Source organism: Procambarus clarkii, chromosome 24 (genome assembly GCF_040958095.1).
Source record: "Procambarus clarkii isolate CNS0578487 chromosome 24, FALCON_Pclarkii_2.0, whole genome shotgun sequence".
NCBI lineage: Eukaryota > Metazoa > Arthropoda > Malacostraca > Decapoda > Cambaridae > Procambarus > Procambarus clarkii.
The window spans coordinates 1,544,968-1,566,173 of NC_091173.1; the positions used below are offsets into that span (position 1 = coordinate 1,544,968).

Sequence of the window (21,206 nt, forward strand, 5' to 3'; positions counted from 1 at the left end):
ACACAGGTGTATGACCACTCTACAGACATTCACACAGGTGTATGGCCACACTGCAGACATATACACAGGTGTATGACCACACTATAGACATACACACAGGTGTATGACCACTCGACAGACATTCACACAGGTGTATGGCCACACTACAGACATTCACATGGGTGTATGGCCACACTACAGACATATACACAGGTGTATGACCACACTATAGACATACACACAGGTGTATGACCACTCGACAGACATTCACACAGGTGTATGGCCACACTACAGACATTCACACTTGTGTATGGCCACACTACAGACATATACACAGGTGTATGGCCACACTACAGACATATACACATGTGTATGACCACACTACAGACATTCACACAAGTGTATGGCCACACTACAGACATTCACACAACTGTATGACCAATCAACAGACATACACACGGGTGTATGACCACACTACAGGCATATACACAGGTGTATGACCACACTACAGACATTCACACGGGTGTATGACCACTCTACAGATATATAGACAGGTGTATGGCCACACTACAGACATTCACACAGGTGTATGACCACACTACAGACATATACACGGGTGTATGACCACACTACAGACATTCACACAGGTGTAAGACCACAAAACAGACATTCACACAGGTGTATGACCACACTACAGACATATACACAGGTGTATGACCACACTGCAGACATATACACAGGTGTATGACCACACTACAGACATTCACACAGGTGTATGGCCACACTACAGACATTCACACAGGTGTATGGCCACACTACAGACATTCACACAAGTGAATGACCACACAACAGACATACACACGGGTGTATGACCACACTACAGGCATATACACAGGTGTATGACCACACTACAGACATTCACACAGGTGTAAGACCACAAAACAGATATTCACACAGGTGTATGACCACACTACAGACATATACACAGGTGTATGGCCACACTACACACATTAACACGGGTGTATGACCACACTACAGACATATACACAGGTGTATGACAACACTATAGACATTCACACAGGTGTAAGACCACAGAACAGACATTCACACAGGTGTATGACCACACTACAGACATTCACACAGGTGTAGGACCACACTACAGACATTCACACAGGTGTATGACCACACTACAGACATATACACAGGTGTATGGCCACACTACAGACATTCACACAGGTGTAGGACCACACTACAGACATTCACACAGGTGTATGACCACACTACAGACATATACACAGGTGTATGACCACACCACAGACATATACACAGGTGTATGACAACACTATAGACATTCACACAGGTGTAAGACCACAGAACAGACATTCACACAGGTGTATGACCACACTACATACATTCCACACAGATGTATGGCCACACTACAGACATACACGCGGGTGTATGGCCACACTACAAGCATATACACAGGTGTATGACCACACTACAGACATATACACGGTTGTATGAACACACTACAGACATATACACAAGTGTATGACCACACTATACGTATACACACAGGTGTATGACCACACTACAGACATTCACACAGGAGTATGGCCACACTACAGACATTCACACGGGTGTATGGCCAAACTACAGACATTCACACGGGTGTATGGCCACACTACAGACATTCACACAGGTGTATGGCCACACTACAGGCATACACACGGGTGTATGGCCACACTACAGACATATACACAGGTGTATATCCACACTACAGACATACACACAGGTGTATGGCCACACTACAGACATATACACAGGTGTATGGCCACACTACCGACATTCACACAGATGTATGACCACACCACAGACATATACACAGGTGTATGGCCACGCTACAGACATACACACGGGTGTATGGCCACACTACAGACATTCACACAGGTGTATGGCCACACTACAGACATACACGTGGGTGTATGGCCACACTACAGACATTCACACAGGTGTATGGCCACACCACAGACATATACACGGGTGTATGATGTAACACCACTCTAATGTAACACCACTATAATGGAACACCACTATAATGGATACTAAACTAATAATGTAAACACTACTTATCCTGAGTAACACTTCCTCATCGGTTGCACTTGGTAACACTGTTATGAGCTGACATATGATGGTTACACCGGAACCAAAGGTACACTGCCAACAAGGAAATGCTACACAGGATTAAATACGCTGCCACCATCTGCCTTTGACCACTGAGACTATATCAAGCAACGAGGCAAGAAACATTGCTTGACTTGGAGAGTACTTTCTATAACTGTCATTAATTATGAAAATGGTTGTCAGCCACTATATCCAAAAGGCTAAGAGGATTCAACAATTGACACAGACGGGAAATTTAACCTGATTTATTAAAGACCAAAATTATGTCAATCACCACTTATAAATCCTACTCTAACACTGGCAAAAATTTAAGAAATTTGGACATGGAACAAAACCTCAGAGACCACACACATTACCTTAAGACCTCTGTCTCTCCCTGGCTGAGATGTTCTTCACAGCCCTCTCTGGGCCCCGGTGTCCGGCACTCTGTCCTTCCTAAGTCCCTACAGGACCTCTATATACAACCCCCACAGGGGGGAGGGGAGATCTACTGTTGCTACCTACACCAAGAATGTAAGAGATCGGCCACGCGTGTACAAACACTCAAGAATTATTTCAATAAGCTTGTTTGACATTCACCATACACTCTTCAAGAGAGGAGTTATTAATTACGTGTGTGACTGACCTCTGACCTGGCCAAAAGGGGGAGATCCAGGGATGTTTACACATAAGAATCTGGGGTCTAATTCCCTTGCAATGTGTGACCAGAGTATCATGAAATATTACATACTTGAAACTATGCTGACTAAGACTAACCCAGGAATTTTTTTAATCAACATACAAGATAATCCGGAGGTCATCTGGGCTGACCTCTTGGAGAAGGCTTCCCTGTGTGTGAACTCTAAGGGGGGGGGGGGGAGGTCATGGGTGTTACAATGACCACACTACAGACATTCACACAGGTGTATGGCCACACTACAGATATTCACACGGGTGTATGGCCACACTACAGACATATACACGGGTGTATGGCCACACTACGTACATTCACACAGGTGTATGGCCACACTACAGATATTCACACGGGTGTATGACCACACTACAGATATTCACACGGGTGTATGGCCACACTACAGACATTCACACGGGTGTATGGCCACACAACAGACATTCACACAGGTGTATGGCCATACTACAGACATACACACGGGTGTATGACCACACTACAGGCATACACACAGGTATGTGGCCACACTACAGACATTCACACAGATGTATGACCACATTACAGACATACACACAGGTGTATGGCCAAACTATAGACATATACAGAGGTGTATGACCACACTACAGATATTCACACAGGTGTATGACCACACTACAGACATATACAAAGGTGTATGGCCACACTACAGACATACACACGGGTGTATGACCACACTACAGGCATACACACAGGTGTATGGCCACACTACAGACATTCACACAGATGTATGACCACATTACAGACATTCACACAGGTGTATGACCACACTCCAGACATATACACAGGTGTATGACCACACTACAGACATTCACACAGGTGTATGACCACACTACTGGCATATACACAGGTGTATGGCCAAACTACAGACATACACACAGGTGTATGGCCACACAACAGACATTCACACAGGTGTATGACCACACAACAGACATATACACAGGTGTATGACCACACTACAGACATATACACAGGTGTATGACCACACTACAGACATATACACAAGTGTATGACCACACAACAGACATACACACAGGTGTATATCCACACTACAGACATATACACAGGTGTATGACCACATTACAGACATATACACAGGTGTATGACCACACTACAGACATATACACAGGTGTATGGCCACACTACAGACATACACACAGGTGTATGGCAACACTACAGACACTCACACAGGTGTATGACCACACTACAGACATATACACGGTTGTATGACCACACTACAGACATATACACAGGTGTATAACCACATTATAGACATACACACAGGTGTATGACCACTCTACAGACATTCACACAGGTGTATGGCAACCCTGCAGACATATACACAGGTGTATGGCCACACTATAGACATACACACAGGTGTATGACCACTCTACAGACATTCACACAGGTGTATGGCAACCCTGCAGACATATACACAGGTGTATGACCACACTACAGACATTCACACAAGTGTATGGCCACACTACAGACATTCACACAAGTGTATGGCCACACTACAGACATTCACACAAGTGTATGGCCACACTACAGACATTCACACGGGTGTATGACCAAACAACAGACATATACACTGGTGTATGGCCACACTACAGACATATACACAGGTGTATAACCACATTATAGACATACACACAGGTGTATGACCACTCTACAGACATTCACACAGGTGTATGGCAACCCTGCAGACATATACACAGGTGTATGGCCACACTATAGACATACACACAGGTGTATGACCACTCTACAGACATTCACACAGGTGTATGGCAACCCTGCAGACATATACACAGGTGTATGACCACACTACAGACATTCACACAAGTGTATGGCCACACTACAGACATTCACACAAGTGTATGGCCACACTACAGACATTCACACAAGTGTATGGCCACACTACAGACATTCACACGGGTGTATGACCAAACAACAGACATATACACTGGTGTATGGCCACACTACAGACATACACACAGGTGTATGGCCACACTACAGACATTCACACAGGTGTATGACCACACTACAGACATTCACACAGGTGTATGACCACACTACAGACATTCACACAGGTGTATGGCTACACTATAGACATATACAGAGGTGTATGACCACACTACAGACATACACACAGGTGTATGACCACACTACAGACATTCACACAGGTGTATGACCACACTACAGACATACACACGGGTGTATGACCACACTACAGACATTCACACAGGTGTAAGATCAGAAAACAGGCATTCACACAGGTGTAAGACCACAAAACAGACATTCACACAGGTGTATGACCACACTACAGGCATATACACTGGTGTATGTCTAGACTACAGACATTCACACAGGTGTATTACCATACTACAGACATTCACACAGGTGTATGACCACACTACAGACATACACACAGGTGTATGGCCGCACTACAGACATTCACACAGGTTTATGGCTACACCACAGACATATACACAGGTGTATGGCCACACTATAGACATACACACGGGTGTATGGCCACAGTACAGACATTCACACAAGTGTATGGACACAATACAGACATACACACGGGTGTATGACCACACTACAGACATTCACACAGGTGTATGGCTACACTACAGACATACACACGGGTGTATGACCACACTACAGACATATACACAGGTGTATGACCACACTACAGACATACACACGGGTGTATGACCACACTACAGACATTCACACAGATGTATGACCACATTACAGACATACACACAGGTGTATGGCCACACTACAGACATTCACACAGGTGTATGACCACACTAGAGACATATACACATGTGTATGGCCACACTACAGACGTTCACACAGGTGTATGACCACACTCCAGACATATACACAGGTGTATGGCCACACTACAGACATTCACACAGGTGTATGACCACACTACAGACATTCACACAGGTGTTTGACCACACTACAGACATACACACGGGTGTATTACCACACTACAGACATATACACAGGTGTGTGACCACACTACAGACATACACACGGGTGTATGACCACACTACAGACATATACACAGATGTATGACCACACTACAGACATACACACGGGTGTATGACCACACTACAGACATATACACAGGTGTATGACTACACTACAGACATTCACACGGGTGTATGACCACACTAAAGACATACACACAAGTGTATGGCCACATTACAGACATACCCACAGGTGTATGGCCACATTACAGACATACACACAGGTGTATGGTCACACTACAGACATACACACAGGTGTGGCCACATTACAGACATACACACAGGTGTATGGCCACACTACAGACATACACACAGGTGTGGCCACATTACAGACATACACACAGGTGTATGGCCACACTACAGACATACACACAAGTGTATGGCCACATTACAGACATACCCACAGGTGTATGGCCACATTACAGACATACACACAGGTGTATGACCACACTACAGACATACACACAGGTGTATGGCCACACTACAGACATACACACAGGTGTATGGCCACATTACAGACATACACACAGGTGTATGACCACACTACAGACATACACACAGGTGTATGACCACACTACAGACATACACACAGGTGTATGGCCACATTGCAGACATACACATAGGTGTATGGCCACACTACAGACATACACACAGGTGTGGCCACTTTACAGACATACACACAGGTGTATGACCACATTACAGACATACCCACAGGTGTATGGCCACACTACAGACATACACACAGGTGTATGGCCACACTACAGACATACACACAGGTGTATGGCCACACTACAGACATACACACAGGTGTATGGCCACACTACAGACATACACACAGGTGTATGACCACATTACAGACATACACACAGATGTATGACCACACTACAGACATACACACAGGTGTATGACCACACTACAGACATACACACAGGTGTATGGCCACATTACAGACATACACATAGGTGTATGGCCACACTACAGACATACACACAGGTGTGGCCACTTTACAGACATACACACAGGTGTATGACCACATTACAGACATACCCACAGGTGTATGACCACATTACAGACATACCCACAGGTGTATGGCCACACTACAGACATACACACATGTGTATGGCCACATTACAGACATACCCACAGGTGTATGGCCACATTACAGACATACACACAGGTGTATGGCCACACTACAGACATACACACAGGTGTATGGCCACATTACAGACATACACACAGGTGTATGACCACATTACAGACATACCCACAGGTGTATAGCCACACTACAGACATACACACAGGTGACTGTATGATAACATAAGTTGGTGTCAACTCCGTATCTAATCTCTTGACATAACTCACCATTACGTAAACAATCACCTAACTGTCATTGTCACACACAATAGGTTGGTTCTGACGGTAAAAAGCTGACAGATATCGCTAAGAGATATCACAAGTTACACAATGTATTTTCAGGTGTTCCTGACGTACATTTACCACGATAATGGTAATACTCGTATAATTGTGGGAAAGTCAGTACAAAATGTTAAACAATATAATTATCTTTGACACAATCAACCACTTGTTTTCCTGTTGCTGTTTAGCCAATATGTATGTGGTTGTTTGGTGGTTCACAGACTACCATTAATGTGGTTGTTTGGTGGTTCACAGACTACCATTAATGTGGTTGATTGATGGTTCACAGACTACCATTAGTGTGGTTGTTTGGTGGTTCACAGACTACCATTAATGTGGTTGATTGATGGTTCACAGACTACCATTAGTGTGGTTGTTTAGTGGTTCACAGACTACCATTAGTGTGGTTGTTTGATGGTAAGTGTGTGAATGTGTAGAGAATACACCCACACAACTGAGTGTGTACTCACCTAGTTGTGCTTGCGGGGGTTGAGCTCTGGCTCTTTGGTCCCGCCTCTCAACCGTCAATCAACTGGTGTACAGATTCCTGAGCCTACTGGGCTCTATCATATCTACTTTTGAAACTGTGTATGGAGTCAGCCTCCACCACAACACTGCCTAATGCATTCCACCTGTTAACTACTCTGACAATGAAAAAATTCTTTCTACTGTCTCTGTGGCTCATTTGGGTACTACGTTTCCACCTGTGTCCCCTTGTTCGTGTTCCACCCGTGCTGAAGAGTTTGTCTTTGTCCACCCTGTTATCATGTCTCCCCTTACTCCTCTGTTTTTCAGGGATGTGAGGTGCAGCTTCTTTAGCCTTTCCTCGTAGCTCATTCCTCTCAATTCTGGGACGAGTCTGGTGGCATACCGCTGAATCTTCTCTAACTTTGTCTTATGTTTAACTAGGCATGGACTCCAAACTGGAGCTGCATATTCCAGGATTGGTCTGACGTAAGTAGTATGCAGGGTTCTGAACGATTCCTTACACAAGTTTCTAAAGGCAGAAACTTAGTTTAGTTTCTAAAGTTTCTTAGTTTCTAAAGGTAGGCAGTTCTTATATGTTGGGCAATCTAGCATATGCCGCTGATGATATCCTTTTGATGTGCGCCTCTGGGGACAGCTTCGGTGTGATATCAACCCCCAGATCTTTCCCCTCGATTAGACTCTTGCAGGATTTCACCTCCCAGATTATACCTTGTGTTCAGCCTTCTGCTCCCTTCGCCTAATTTCATTACTTTACACTTTCCTGAGTTGAACTTTAGTAGCCATTTTCTAAACCATTCCTCCAGTTTGTCCAGGTCGTCCTGCAGTCTCTGTCTATCTTCATCTGTCCTGATTCTTCTCATAATTTTTACATCATCAGCAAACAATGAGAGGAACGAGTCCTGCGGAAGATCATTTACACATATCAGAAACAGTATAGGTCCAAGGACTGAACCCTGCGGGACTTCACTGGTGACGTCTCGCCAGTCTGAGACCTCGCCCCTCACTGTGACTCGCTGTCTTCTGTTGATTAGGTACTCCCTCATCCAATGGAGTTTCTTCCCTTTCACTCCTGCCTGCATCTCCAGATTTTCACTAGCCTCTTGTGTGGTACTGTACGAAAGGCGTTCTGGCAATCCAAAAATCTGCAGTCTGCCCACCCTTCTCTTTCTTGCCCGTTTTTTGTTGCCTGGTCGCAGAATTCAACTAATACTGTGAGGCAGGACTTTCCATCCTTGAACCCATGTTGATGCCGTGTTATAAATTTATTTCGCTCCAGATGTTCCACTAGCTTTTTTCGCACAATCTTCTCCATCAGCTTGCATGGTATGCAGGTTAGGGACACTGGCCTGTAGTTCAGTGCCTTCTGTCTATCCCGTTTCTTGTATATCAGGACTACATTAATTAACCGCCTTCCAAATTCTTGGCAGTTCCGCCTGTTACCAGTGATTTGTTTTACACTATAGAGAGTGGCAAGCACAGTGCTTTTGCTCCTTTCTTTAGTATTCAAGGGGAGATTCCATCTGGGGCTATAGCCTTTGTCACATCCAACTCTAGCAAGAGCTTCCTTACATCCCCACTGGTAATGACAAACTCCTCTAGCGGTGCCTGGTCAGATATTCCCTCTTTTATCTCTCTGGGACTTCTTGATCTACTGTAAAGACCCTGGAATTTCTTATTGAGTTCCTTGCACACTTCCTTGTCGTTTGAAGTGAATTTGTCTGCCCCCATCCTCAGTTTCATTACCTGTTCCTTCACTGTTGTTTTTCTTCTGATGTGGCTGTGCAGAAATTTAGATTGAGTCTTTGGCTTGCTTGCTATGTCATTTTCACATTGCCCTTCTGCGTCTCTTCTCATCCTGACATATTCATTCCTGGCACTCTGGTATCTTTCTCTGCTCTCTAGTGACCTGTTATTTCTATAGTTTCTCCACGCCCTTGCACTTAGTTGCTTTGCTAGCTTACATCTCGGATTAACCCATAGGTTTGGCGTCTGCACTTCATTTTTTATCTTTTTGTCCGGGACAAACTTGTTTGCTGCCTCCTTACACTTCTGTGTGATGTAGTCCATCATGTCTTTGGCCGTCTTTCCCCTGAGCTCTGTTTCCTATGTTATATCTGTTAGGAACTTTCTTAACTCCTCATAGTTTTCCTTTCGGAATGCCAGCCTTATGTTTTCTGGTCCCTTCCTTGAGTACGTTAGCTCTTCTTCGACCAGATACCCAAACATCAGTACCCTGTGACCGGGTATTCCCACGGGGACTTCCAAACCGATTTCCCTTATGTCGAAGTCTTTTAGAGTGAAGACTAGGTCGAGTTTCACTGGTTCATCGTTCATCATTCATCGTTGTGTGTACTCACCTAGTTGTGCTTGCGGGTGTTGAGCTCTGGCTCTTTGGTCCCGCCTCTCAATTGTCAGTAAACAGGTGTACAGGTTCTTGAGCCAATTGGGCTCTATCATATCTACATTTAAAACTTTTTATGGAGTCAGCCTCCACCACATCACTTCCTACTGCATTCCATATTAACTACTCTGACACTCAACAAATTCTTTCTAATATCATTATGGCTGATTTGGGCACTCAATTTCCACCTGTTTCCCCTGGTGCATGTGCCTCTTGTGTTAAATAAATTGTCTTTATCTACCCAATCAATTCCTTTGACAATCTTGCATGTGGTGATCATGTCCACCCTAACCCTTCTGTCTTCCAGTGACGTGAGGTTCAATTCTCGTAGTCTCTCCTCGTAGCTCATGTCCTTCAGTTCGGGCACTAGTCTGGTGACAAACCTCTGAGCCTTCTCCAATTTAATTTTATGCTTGCCGAGATATGGACTAGGAGCTGGAGCTGCATACTCCAGGATTGGTCTTATATACGCCATATACAAGCTTCACAATCATTCATTAAACAAGCTTCTAAAGGCCGTTCTTATGTTAGCCAACCTGGCATATGCCGCTGATGTTATTCTCTTGATGAGGGCTTCATGGGGACAGGTCTGGCGTGATATCAACCCCAGATCTTTCTCTCTCTCTGATTCTTGAAGTATTTCATCTCCCAAACGATACCTCTTATCTGGCCTCCTGCTCCCTTCACCTATCTTCATTACATTACAATTGCTTGGGTTAAACTCTAACAACCATTTGTTGGACCATTCCTTCATCTTGTCGAGGTCTTCTTGAAGCCTAATGCTGTCCGCCTCTGTCTTAATCCTTCTCATAATTTTGCCATCATCAGCAAACATTGAAAGGAATGAGTCTATACCCTCTGGAAGATCATTTACGATTATCAGAAACAGGATAGGTTCGAGTACAGAGCCCTGTGGGACTCCGCTTGTGACTTCACATCAATCTGAGGTCTCACCCCTCACTGTGACTCTCTGCTTCCTATTGCTTAGGTACTCCCTAATCTACTGGAGCACCCTACCAATTATTCCTGCCTGTCTCTCCAGCTTATGTACCAACCTCTTATGCGGAACTGTGTCAAAGGCTTTCCGACAGTCCAGGATGATGCAGTCCTCCCATCCTTCTCTTTCTTGCTTAATCTTCGTCACCTTGTCGTAGAATTCTATTAAACCAGTGAGGAAAGATTTACCCTCCCTGAACCCATGTCGGTGATTTGTCACGAAATTCCTTCTCTCCTGATATGTTACTAGATTCTTTCTCACGATCTTCTCCATCACCTTGCATGGTATACAAGTTAAGGACACTGGCCTGTAGTTCAATGCCTTATGCTTGTTACCTGCTAACATTAACAAGAAACATTGCTTGACTTGGAGAGTACTTTCTATGACTGTCATTAATTATGAAACGGTTGTCAGCCACTATATTCAAAAGGCTAAGAGGATTCAACAATTGACACAGACGGGAAATTTAACATGAGTTTATTGAGACCAAAATTATGTCAATCACCACTTATAAATCCTACTCTAACACTGACAAAAATTTAAGAAATTTGGACATGGAACAAAACCTCAGAAATCACACACATTACCTTAAGACCTCTGTCTCTCCCTCTGTCACCTCCCGATGTTCTCCACAGCCCTCTCTGGACCCCGGTGTCCGGCACTCTCTCCTTCCTAAGTCCCTACAGGACCTCTATATATACCCCAAAAGGGGGGAAGGGAGATTTACTGTTGCTACCTAGACCAGAAATGCTAGGGGGTTGGGCCATACGTGCACAAACACTTAAAAAATATTTCAATAAGCTTGTTTGACATTCACCATACACTCTTCAAGAGAGGAGTTATTAATTACGTGTGTGACTGACCTCTGACCTGGCCAAAAGGGGGAGATCCATGGATGTTTACATATAAGAATCTGGGCTCTAATTCCCTTGCAATGTTTGACAAGAGTATCATGAAATATTACATACTTTAAACTATGCTGACTAAGACTAACCCAGGAATTTTTTTTTTTTTAATCAACATACAAGATAATCCGGAGGTCATCTGGGCTGACCTCTTGGAGAAGGCTTCCCTGGGTGTGAACTCTAAGGGGGGGGGAGGTCATGGGTGTTACACTGTCTTCAGTGACCTACTATACACTATGGAGAGTGGCAAGCAAAGTACTTCTGCACACTCTTTCAATACCCATGGTGAGATTGGTCCGTCCGGAAAGGCTGTTGGTCCGTCCGGACCAACAGCCTTTCTCACGTGCAGAACCAATAGATGTCTCCTGACCTCATCTCTATTAATTTCGAACCCTTCCAAGGCCTCCTGGTATACTGTCTCCTCTCCTAGCTCAAAGACTTAATCTCTCGTTCTATTGTGAAGGTCTCCTGAAATCTCTTGTTGAGTTCTTCGCACACCTCTTTGTCATTCTCTGTGTAATTGTCCTCGCCCTTTTTTAAGTTTCATGACCTGTATTTTCACTGTTGTATTCCTCCTGATATGGCTGTAGAGCAGTTTTGGTTCGGTCTTGGCTTTATTGAATATGAATAAGAATAGAGTTTGCTTCCACAACCTGTTCCTTTAGTGCATTCCATTTTTCCACTTCTCTCACGCTAAAAGAAAATTTTCTAACATCTCTCTGACTCATCTAAGTTTCCAGCTTCCACCCATGTCCCCTCGTTCTGTTACTATTCCGTGTGAACATTTTGTCTATTTCCACTCTGTCAATCCCCCCCTGAGTACTTTATACGTTCCTATCATATCCCTCCCTCTCCCTCCTTTTTTCTAGTGTCGTAAGGCTCAGTTCCTTCAGGCTCTCTTCATACCCCATCCCTCGTAACGCTGGGACGAGTCTCGTTGCAAACTTCTGAACCTTTTCCAGTTTCCTTATGTGTTTCTTCAGGTGGGGACTCCATGATGGTGTGGCATACTCTAAGACTGGCCTCACGTAAGCAGTGTAAAGCGCCCTAAATGCCTCCTTACTTAAGTTCCTGAATGATGTTCTAACTTTTGCCAGTGTAGAGTACGCTGCTGTCATCATGCTATTTATATGTGCCTCAGGAGTTAGATTAGGTGTTACGTCCACACCCAGGTCTGTTTCTCGCGTCGTCACAGGTAGGCAGTTCCCCTTCATTGTGTACTGTCCCTTTGGTCTCCTATTATCTAGTCCCATTTTCATAACCTTACATTTGCTTGTGCTGAACTCCAGTAGCCACATTTGCATAGCCACATAGCCACACACACACACTGTGTGTGTGTGTGTGTGTGTGTGTGTGTGTGTGTGTGTGTGTGTGTGTGTGTGTGTGTGTGTGTGTGTGTGTGTGTGTGTGTGTGTGTGTGTGTGTGTGTGTGTGTGTTCACCTAGATGTACTCACCTAGATGTGCTTGCATGGATGAACTTGGCTTTTAGCACCGACTTCCGAATGTTCTTAATTAAATTAATACAATGACACATTTCTTATGCTTTTATCATAGTTACATTTAATTCTTTGAATATAATTATCTTCAACAACTACTGCATCTAACCTGTTCCATTTACTGACAGCTCTAACATGGAAAAAAGTTCTTCCTTCTGTCTCTATGACGCCTTTGCGGCTCCAGTTTCCTCAGTCAACTGTTCCTAGGTCTGATCAACGCTGCTTTTCTTACCTTGTTAAGTTCCTTTATATGTCGTTATCATATCCCTCATCACTCCTTTCCACCAATGTGGTAAGGTCTAATTCTCTCAGTCTTTCCCCACAGCGCCAGAACGAGTCTCGTTGCATATCTTTGTTCCCTTTATAGTTTCTCGTCCTTTCTCAGGTAGGGGTTCGATGCTGGAGACGCTTATTCAAGAGTGGGTCTCACCTTCGCTGTGTATAGAACCCGGAAAGCTCTTTGTCTAAGTTTCTGAAGGATACACAGATGTTGACCAGTATGTCATGAAGATACACAGATGTTGACCAGTATGTCATGAAGATACACAGATGTTGACCAGTATGTCATGAAGATACAAAGATGTTGACCAGTATGTCATGAAGATACACAGATGTTGACCAATGTATAATATACTCCTAATATAATATACTCATCTGTTGTTATTCTGGTTATGTGGGCTTCTGGCATCATATTTGGGGTTATGTCCACTCCCAGGTGCTTTCTCTTTTTCTGATTGTAGAGTCAGTCTTCTCTTAACCCTAAACTGCTGTACTGGTCATTCGCACTTCTGCTCCAATCTTCATAACTTTGCATTTGGCCGTGTTAAACTCTATCAGCCAGCTTTCAAATCAATTCTGGAGTGTGGCCAAATCTGTTTGCAATGCATCTCAATCTATCTTTGTCCTGACTCTTCTGATTAATTTTGCATCATCTGCGAACATTGATATGAAGGAACCAGTTTCCTCTGTCAGGTCATTGACATAGAAACAGGAAGGGCTCTAGAACCGACCCTTGTGGTACTCCACTTGTGACCTTTCTCCACTCTGATGTCTCTGCTCTCGCTGTAACCCTTTGACTCCTTCCTAAGAGATACTCTCTGACTCACCTTAGGACTCTTCCTGATGCACCTGTCTGCTTCTCTAGTTTGAGAAGGAGTTTCATGCGGGTTTGTATCAGATGTCTTATGACAGTCAAGGATGCAGTCTACCCATCCTTCTCTCTCTTGTTTGATTTATGGCATCTTGTTGTAGACCTCCAGCAAGATTGTCCAGCAAGATTTTTCTTTTCTAAAACCGTGTTAGTGTCTTGAGACAAACTTCATCTGTTCTGAATGTTCTACTGCCTGCTTGGGATCAGTCTCTCAGCAACTTGCAGGGGAAGACTTGTTAGTGATACGGGTCTGTAGCTCAACACTTTCTGTCTTTCCCGCTTTCTTGTAGAGTGAAACCTGTGGGGTCTTATACTTTTAATCCCGACTGCAATTGTGTGCAGCGTCACCAATGTACATGTGGCAGACGCTTCACGAAGCTGTCGGAATGCAGCAGAGAAAATACGAGAGCAACCGTACAGGGCCTGGGAGCAAGGTCGAGTTAGAGTCCTTGAGGGTCTCTTCTCAGACCAGTCTCACCTGGTCCTGCTTCACGTTGATCGTTGGAATCTCCTCAATGATTTAACACTTTAAGGGACTCCTAGGGTCCTCATCACATTTATAGTTTAGTGAATAATAGGCAACTCGGTGTTGAAGACACCTAGAGCTGAAGGCTTGAGTAAGAGCCGTATTGACCAGTCTTCAGAAGTGGTTCAACGGAAACACCTCATTATGCTTAACAGTAGTTTATTTACACTTAACCACTAATACAATAGGTGCTTGATTTACTTTACAATGACATCAGCAAGGTTACTGTAGCATTAGTGAGACTCTTGACTAATTGATTCTGATCCACTCGTGGACAAAACCTAACTTAACACGATTGAGAGTCAATCACTAACACGACATATCTAATAGTAGCGATGTCACAGCAGTTCCAAAAAAGATACTCGGGCAATAATGATGCACAGTAAATCAACAATGCCACTGTCAATGGGACAGTCAACAATCATGCACAATACTTATGTCACACAATAATTAAATGTGTGGTGTATGTGAAGCTCACATTCACAGACGAGTGTAATACTGTGATACCCACACAGATAAACACACACACACACCGTCAGGTGTATGCGTGTATATCTGTGTGGTATCTATATGTAGGATTACTGTGATGAGTTAGTTGCATATTATCTCTGTGCTGACTGGATAACAATGCCTGGAGCGAAGATTTAGCGTCGGTATGAATGATGACGTCATGTAAATTATTCTCAATTGTATAGTTTATGGCCTCCTTCAGGGCATATAATTCTGTTTACAATGTTGAGCACCCACTATTCATGCTCCAGTAAGCTTCATGGTTGGTAGTGTAAACTGCTGCCCAGCAGAACCTCTTTCTTGATCAACTGATCCGTCTGTGAAGATGTGAGTCGTTGTGGGTCTTGAGATGGTTTCCATTTGTTGTTCTATGACTGCTTTGAGCCTCTGCGGGTCACATGCTGATTGTTTAACTGGTAATCCTTCAATGATAATCTTTATACACTACACTCACGGCGGGTGTTGTCTCGTGTACACACACTGGCAGATAAGGAGACGGCCGGTAAGGGTTTGGCGGGCGGGTGACGTCACGTAGTGTAGTGAGGCGGAGCGGTTGGCGACTGGCGACTGGCGGCTGGCGGCTGGCGACTGGCGGCTGGTGGCTGGCGACTGGCAGCTGGCGGCTGGCGACTGGTGGCTGGCGACTGGCAGCTGGCGGCTGGCGACTGGCGGCTGGCGGCTGGCGACTGGCAGCAGGCGGCTGGCGACTGGCAGCTGGCGGCTGGCGACTGGCGGCTGGCGACTGGCGGCTGGTGGCTGGCGACTGGCGGCTGGCGGCTGGCGACTGGCGGCTGGCGACTGGTAGCTGGCGACTGGCGGCTGGCGACTGGCAGCTGGCGGCTGGCGACTGGCGGCTGGTGGCTGGCGGCTGGCGACTGGCGGCTGGCGGCTGGCGACTGGCAGCTGGCGGCTGGCGACTGGCAGCTGGCGGCTGGCGACAGGCGGCTGGTGGCTGGCGACTGGCGGCTGGTGGCTGGCGACTGGCGATTGGCAGCTGGCGACTGGCAGCTGGTGGCTGGCGACTGGCAGCTGGCGACTGCCGGCTGGCGACTGGCAGCTGGCGGCTGGCGACTGGCAGCTGGCGGCTGGCGACTGGCGGCTGGTGGCTGGCGACTGGCAGCTGGCGGCTGGCGACTGGCGGCTGGCGACTGGCAGCTGGCGATTGGCGGCTGGCGACTGGCGGCTGGTGACTGGCGGCTGGCGACTGGCGGCTGGCGACTGGCGGCTGGCGACTGGCGGCTGGTGACTGGCGGCTGGCGACTGGCGACTGGCGACTGGCGACTGGCGGCTGGCGACTGGCGGCTGGCGACTGGCGGCTGGTGACTGGCGGCTGGCGACTGGCGACTGGCGGCTGGCGACTGGCGACTGGCGGCTGGTGACTGGCGGCTGGTGACTGGCGGCTGGTGACTGGCGGCTGGTGACTGGCGGCTGGCGACTGGCGGCTGGCGACTGGCGGCTGGGCGGCTGGCGACTGGTGACTGGCGGCTGGCGCCTGGCGACTGGCGACTGGTGACTGGCGGCTGGTGACTGGCGGCTGGCGACTGGCGGCTGGCGACTGGTGAGTGGCGGCTGGTGACTGGCGGCTGGTGACTGGCGGCTGGTGACTGGCGGCTGGCGACTGGCGACTGGTGACTGGCGACTGGTGACTGGCGGCTGGTGACTGGCGGCTGGCGACTGGCGACTGGTGACTGGCGACTGGTGACTGGCGGCTGGTGACTGACGGCTGGTGACTGACGGCTGGCGACTGGTGACTGGCGACTGGTGACTGGCGGCTGGTGACTGACGGCTGGCGACTGGTGACTGGCGACTGGCGACTGGCGACTGGCGGCTGGCGGCTGGCGACTGTGTAACACCGCTCCTTTGTACCACTACTAAAATGCACCACTATAATGGAACACCACTATAATAGAACACTAAACTAATAATGTAAACACTACTTTTCCTGAGTAACACTTCCCCATTGGTTGCACTTGGTAACACTGTTATGGGCTGACATATGATGATTACACCGGGACTACAAAGTACACTGCCAACAAGGAGATGCTAACACAGGATGAAATACGCTGCCACCATCTGCCTTTGACCATTGAGACTATATCAAGCAATGAGGCAAGAAACATTGCTTGACGTGGAGAGTACTTTCTATGACTGTCATTAATTATGGAAACGGTTGTCAGCCACTATATCCAAAAGGCTAAGAGGATTCAACAATTGACACAGACGGGAAATTTAACATGAGTTTATTGAGACCAAAATTATGTCAATCACCACTTATAAATCCTCCTCTAACACTGGCAAAAAAGTTAAGAAATTTGGACATGGAACAAAACCTCAGAGATCACACACATTACCTTAAGACCTGTCTCTCCCTGGCTGAGATGTTCTTCACAGCCCTCTCTGGGCCCCGGTGTCCGGCACTCTGTCCGTTCTAAGTCCCTACAGGACCTCTATATACAACCTCCACAGGGGGGAGGGGGGAGATCTGCTGTTGCTACCCAGGTCAGAAATGCTAGGGGGGGTCGGGCCACACGTGCACAAACACTTAAACAATATTTCAATAAGCTTGTTTGACATTCACCATACACTCTTCAAGAGAGGAGTTATTAATTACGTGTGTGACTGACCTCTGACCTGGCCAAAAGGGGGAGATCCAGGGATGTTTACACATAAGAATCTGGAGTCTAATTTCCTTGCATGAAATATTACATACTTGAAACTATGCTGACTAAGACTAACCCAGGAATTTTTAATCAACATACAAGATAATCCGGAGGTCATCTGGGCTGACCTCTTGGAGAAGGCTTCCCTGGGTGTGAACTCTAAGGGGGGGGGGGAGGTCTTGGGTGTTACAACTGGCGGCTGGCGGCTGGTGACTGGCGGCTGGTGACTGGCGACTGGCGACTGACGACTGGCGGCTGGCGGCTGGTGACTGGCGGCTGGTGACTGGCGACTGGTGACTGACGACTGGCGGCTGGCGACTGGCGGCTGGTGACTGGTGGCTGGTGACTGGCGGCTGGTGACTGGCGGCTGGCGACTGGCGGCTGGTGACTCGCGGCTGGCGACTGGCGGCTGGTGACTGGCGGCTGGCGACTGGCAGCTGGCGGCTGGTGACTGGCGGCTGGTGACTGGCGACTGGCGACTGGCGGCTGGTGACTGGCGGCTGGCGACTGGCAGCTGGCGACTGGCTGCTGGCGGCTGGTGACTGGCGGCTGGTGACTGGCGACTGGCGACTGGCGACTGGCGGCTGGCGACTGGCGACTGGCGACTGGCGACTGGCGGCTGGCGGCTGGCGACTGGCGACTGGCGACTGACGACTGGCGACTGGCGGCTGGCAGCTGGCGACTGGCGACTGGCGACTGGCGACTGGTGGCTGGCGGCTGGCGGCTGGCGACTGGCGACTGGCGACTGGCGGCTGGCGGCGTCGGCGGCTAAGTAACCACACCATGCTGGTACACTGTGGTATAGTAACCACACCATGCTGGTACACTGTGGTATAGTAACCTCACCATGCTGGTACACTGTGGTATAGTAACCACACCATGCTGGTACACTGTGGTATAGTAACCACACCATGCTGGTACACTGTGGTATAGTAACCACACCATGCTGGTACACTGTGGTATAGTAACCACACCATGCTGGTACACTGTGGTATAGTAACCACACCATGCTGGTACACTGTGGTATAGTAACCACACCATGCTGGTACACTGTGGTATAGTAACCACACCATGCTGGTACACTGTGGTATAGTAACCACACCATGCTGGTACACTGTGGTATAGTAACCACACCATGCTGGTACACTGTGGTATAGTAACCACACCATGCTGGTACACTGTGGTATAGTAACCTCACCATGCTGGTACACTGTGGTATAGTAACCTCACCATGCTGGTACACTGTGGTATAGTAACCTCACCATGCTGGTACACTGTGGTATAGTAACCTCACCATGCTGGTACACTGTGGTATAGTAACCACACCATGCTGGTACACTGTGGTATAGTAACCACACCATGCTGGTACACTGTGGTATAGTAACCACACCATGCTGGTACACTGTGGTATAGTAACCTCACCATGCTGGTACACTGTGGTATAGTAACCTCACCATGCTGGTACACTGTGGTATAGTAACCTCACCATGCTGGTACACTGTGGTATAGTAACCTCACCATGCTGGTACACTGTGGTATAGTAACCTCACCATGCTGGTACACTGTGGTATAGTAACCTCACCATGCTGGTACACTGTGGTATAGTAACCTCACCATGCTGGTACACTGTGGTATAGTAACCTCACCATGCTGGTACACTGTGGTATAGTAACCTCACCAGTAGTAGGGATGACACGCTAATTTTGAATATTCTCGTTTAGCGTGTCAGTTTTCCAGTTAATTTAAAAGTTCACATTTAGCGTGTCCGGGGTTCCAGTTAAATTTTCACATTCGCTTTTGGAGTGTCGTGTTCCTTATATATTTCCTATTTGTAGTTAAAGAATTCTTATGACAAAAATAATTTTAGAGTTTGTAGAGAGTTATAGAAGCGTGTTGTAGGAAACACAAAGGCAGAGTCCGCTCCCATCTTACCGAGAATCAACTCTACTGTCATAAACAGATATTTTAGACGGTATTTATTCTTTTAAGTAGAAATTTTACCTACAAACAAGTATGTCTTTTTAACTAAATGTAACATTATCTGGCTACATTAGATGTCATTAATTACCTGGCCGCCCCCCCCCCGCGTCACCTTAACCCCCCCCCCTCCTCCCTCCCCCGCGTCACCTGTTCCTACCTCGCTCCCTCTCTCTACCTGTTGCCTTACACCCCTACCTGTTTCATCCTTACCTCGCTCATTCATTATTCATTCATATTTCCTTACAGCTATTTCTATATTTTTATTAAGGAAAATAAACATCTTAGCAGTAAGTTTGAGTTAACAGCTATTTCACCTGTAAAAAAGACAGAAATTAATCAGAGAACATTTTTCAGACTAATTTTCAGCAAAGTTCAGTAAAAAGATTTAAATTATTCAGAGTCCAGTAGAAATCCGAAAATAGTCAGAGACCAGTTTAAGCCGCAAACTTTAAAGGAAACCTACTCATCGAGCTCCAGCTCTTGCCCCCGAACCATAGTTCATTTGTACAAGTTCTTTAGTACGGAGCCAATTTTCCCATAACTTAAAGCGGTCATACTTCTAACTGAGTAAGTCAAGAAAATAGAGTTACCGAGTATCAGCTCCTGTCCTCCTCCTACTGTACTGTTACTGTCCTCCTCCTACTGTACTGTTACAACTTTGTCAATCAATTCCTCTGAGGTTTAACCCCCACTACATTCCTACCCCCTCCCCCTAGTAAAATAATTAAGACATTAAACGAACTCCAATTCCTTTCCTCCACCTTA

General features: G+C 46.5%; 1 protein-coding gene across 1 annotated transcript; it reads right to left on the reverse strand.

Moving 5' to 3' along the window:
• Positions 1–16,225: 16,225 nt before the first annotated feature.
• LOC123761863 (MAGE-like protein 2) lies at positions 16,226–19,246 on the reverse strand. Its single transcript, XM_069330604.1, has 2 exons — positions 18,652–19,246; positions 16,226–17,685 (listed from the first exon to the last, which is right to left on the reverse strand). Exons 1-2 carry the CDS (start codon positions 19,244–19,246, stop codon positions 16,226–16,228), a joined length of 2,055 nt encoding a protein of 684 aa, XP_069186705.1.
• Positions 19,247–21,206: the final 1,960 nt, after the last annotated feature.

Coding starts and splice junctions, on each gene's coding strand:
- LOC123761863 (XM_069330604.1), bottom strand. CDS start 19,246: ATGGTGTGGTTACTTAGCCGCCGACGCCGCCAGCCGCCAGTCGCCAGT. Junction 17,686..18,651: donor CCAGCCGCCAGCCGCCAGTT/GTAACACCCAAG, acceptor GTTCCATTATAG/TGGTGCATTTTAGTAGTGGT.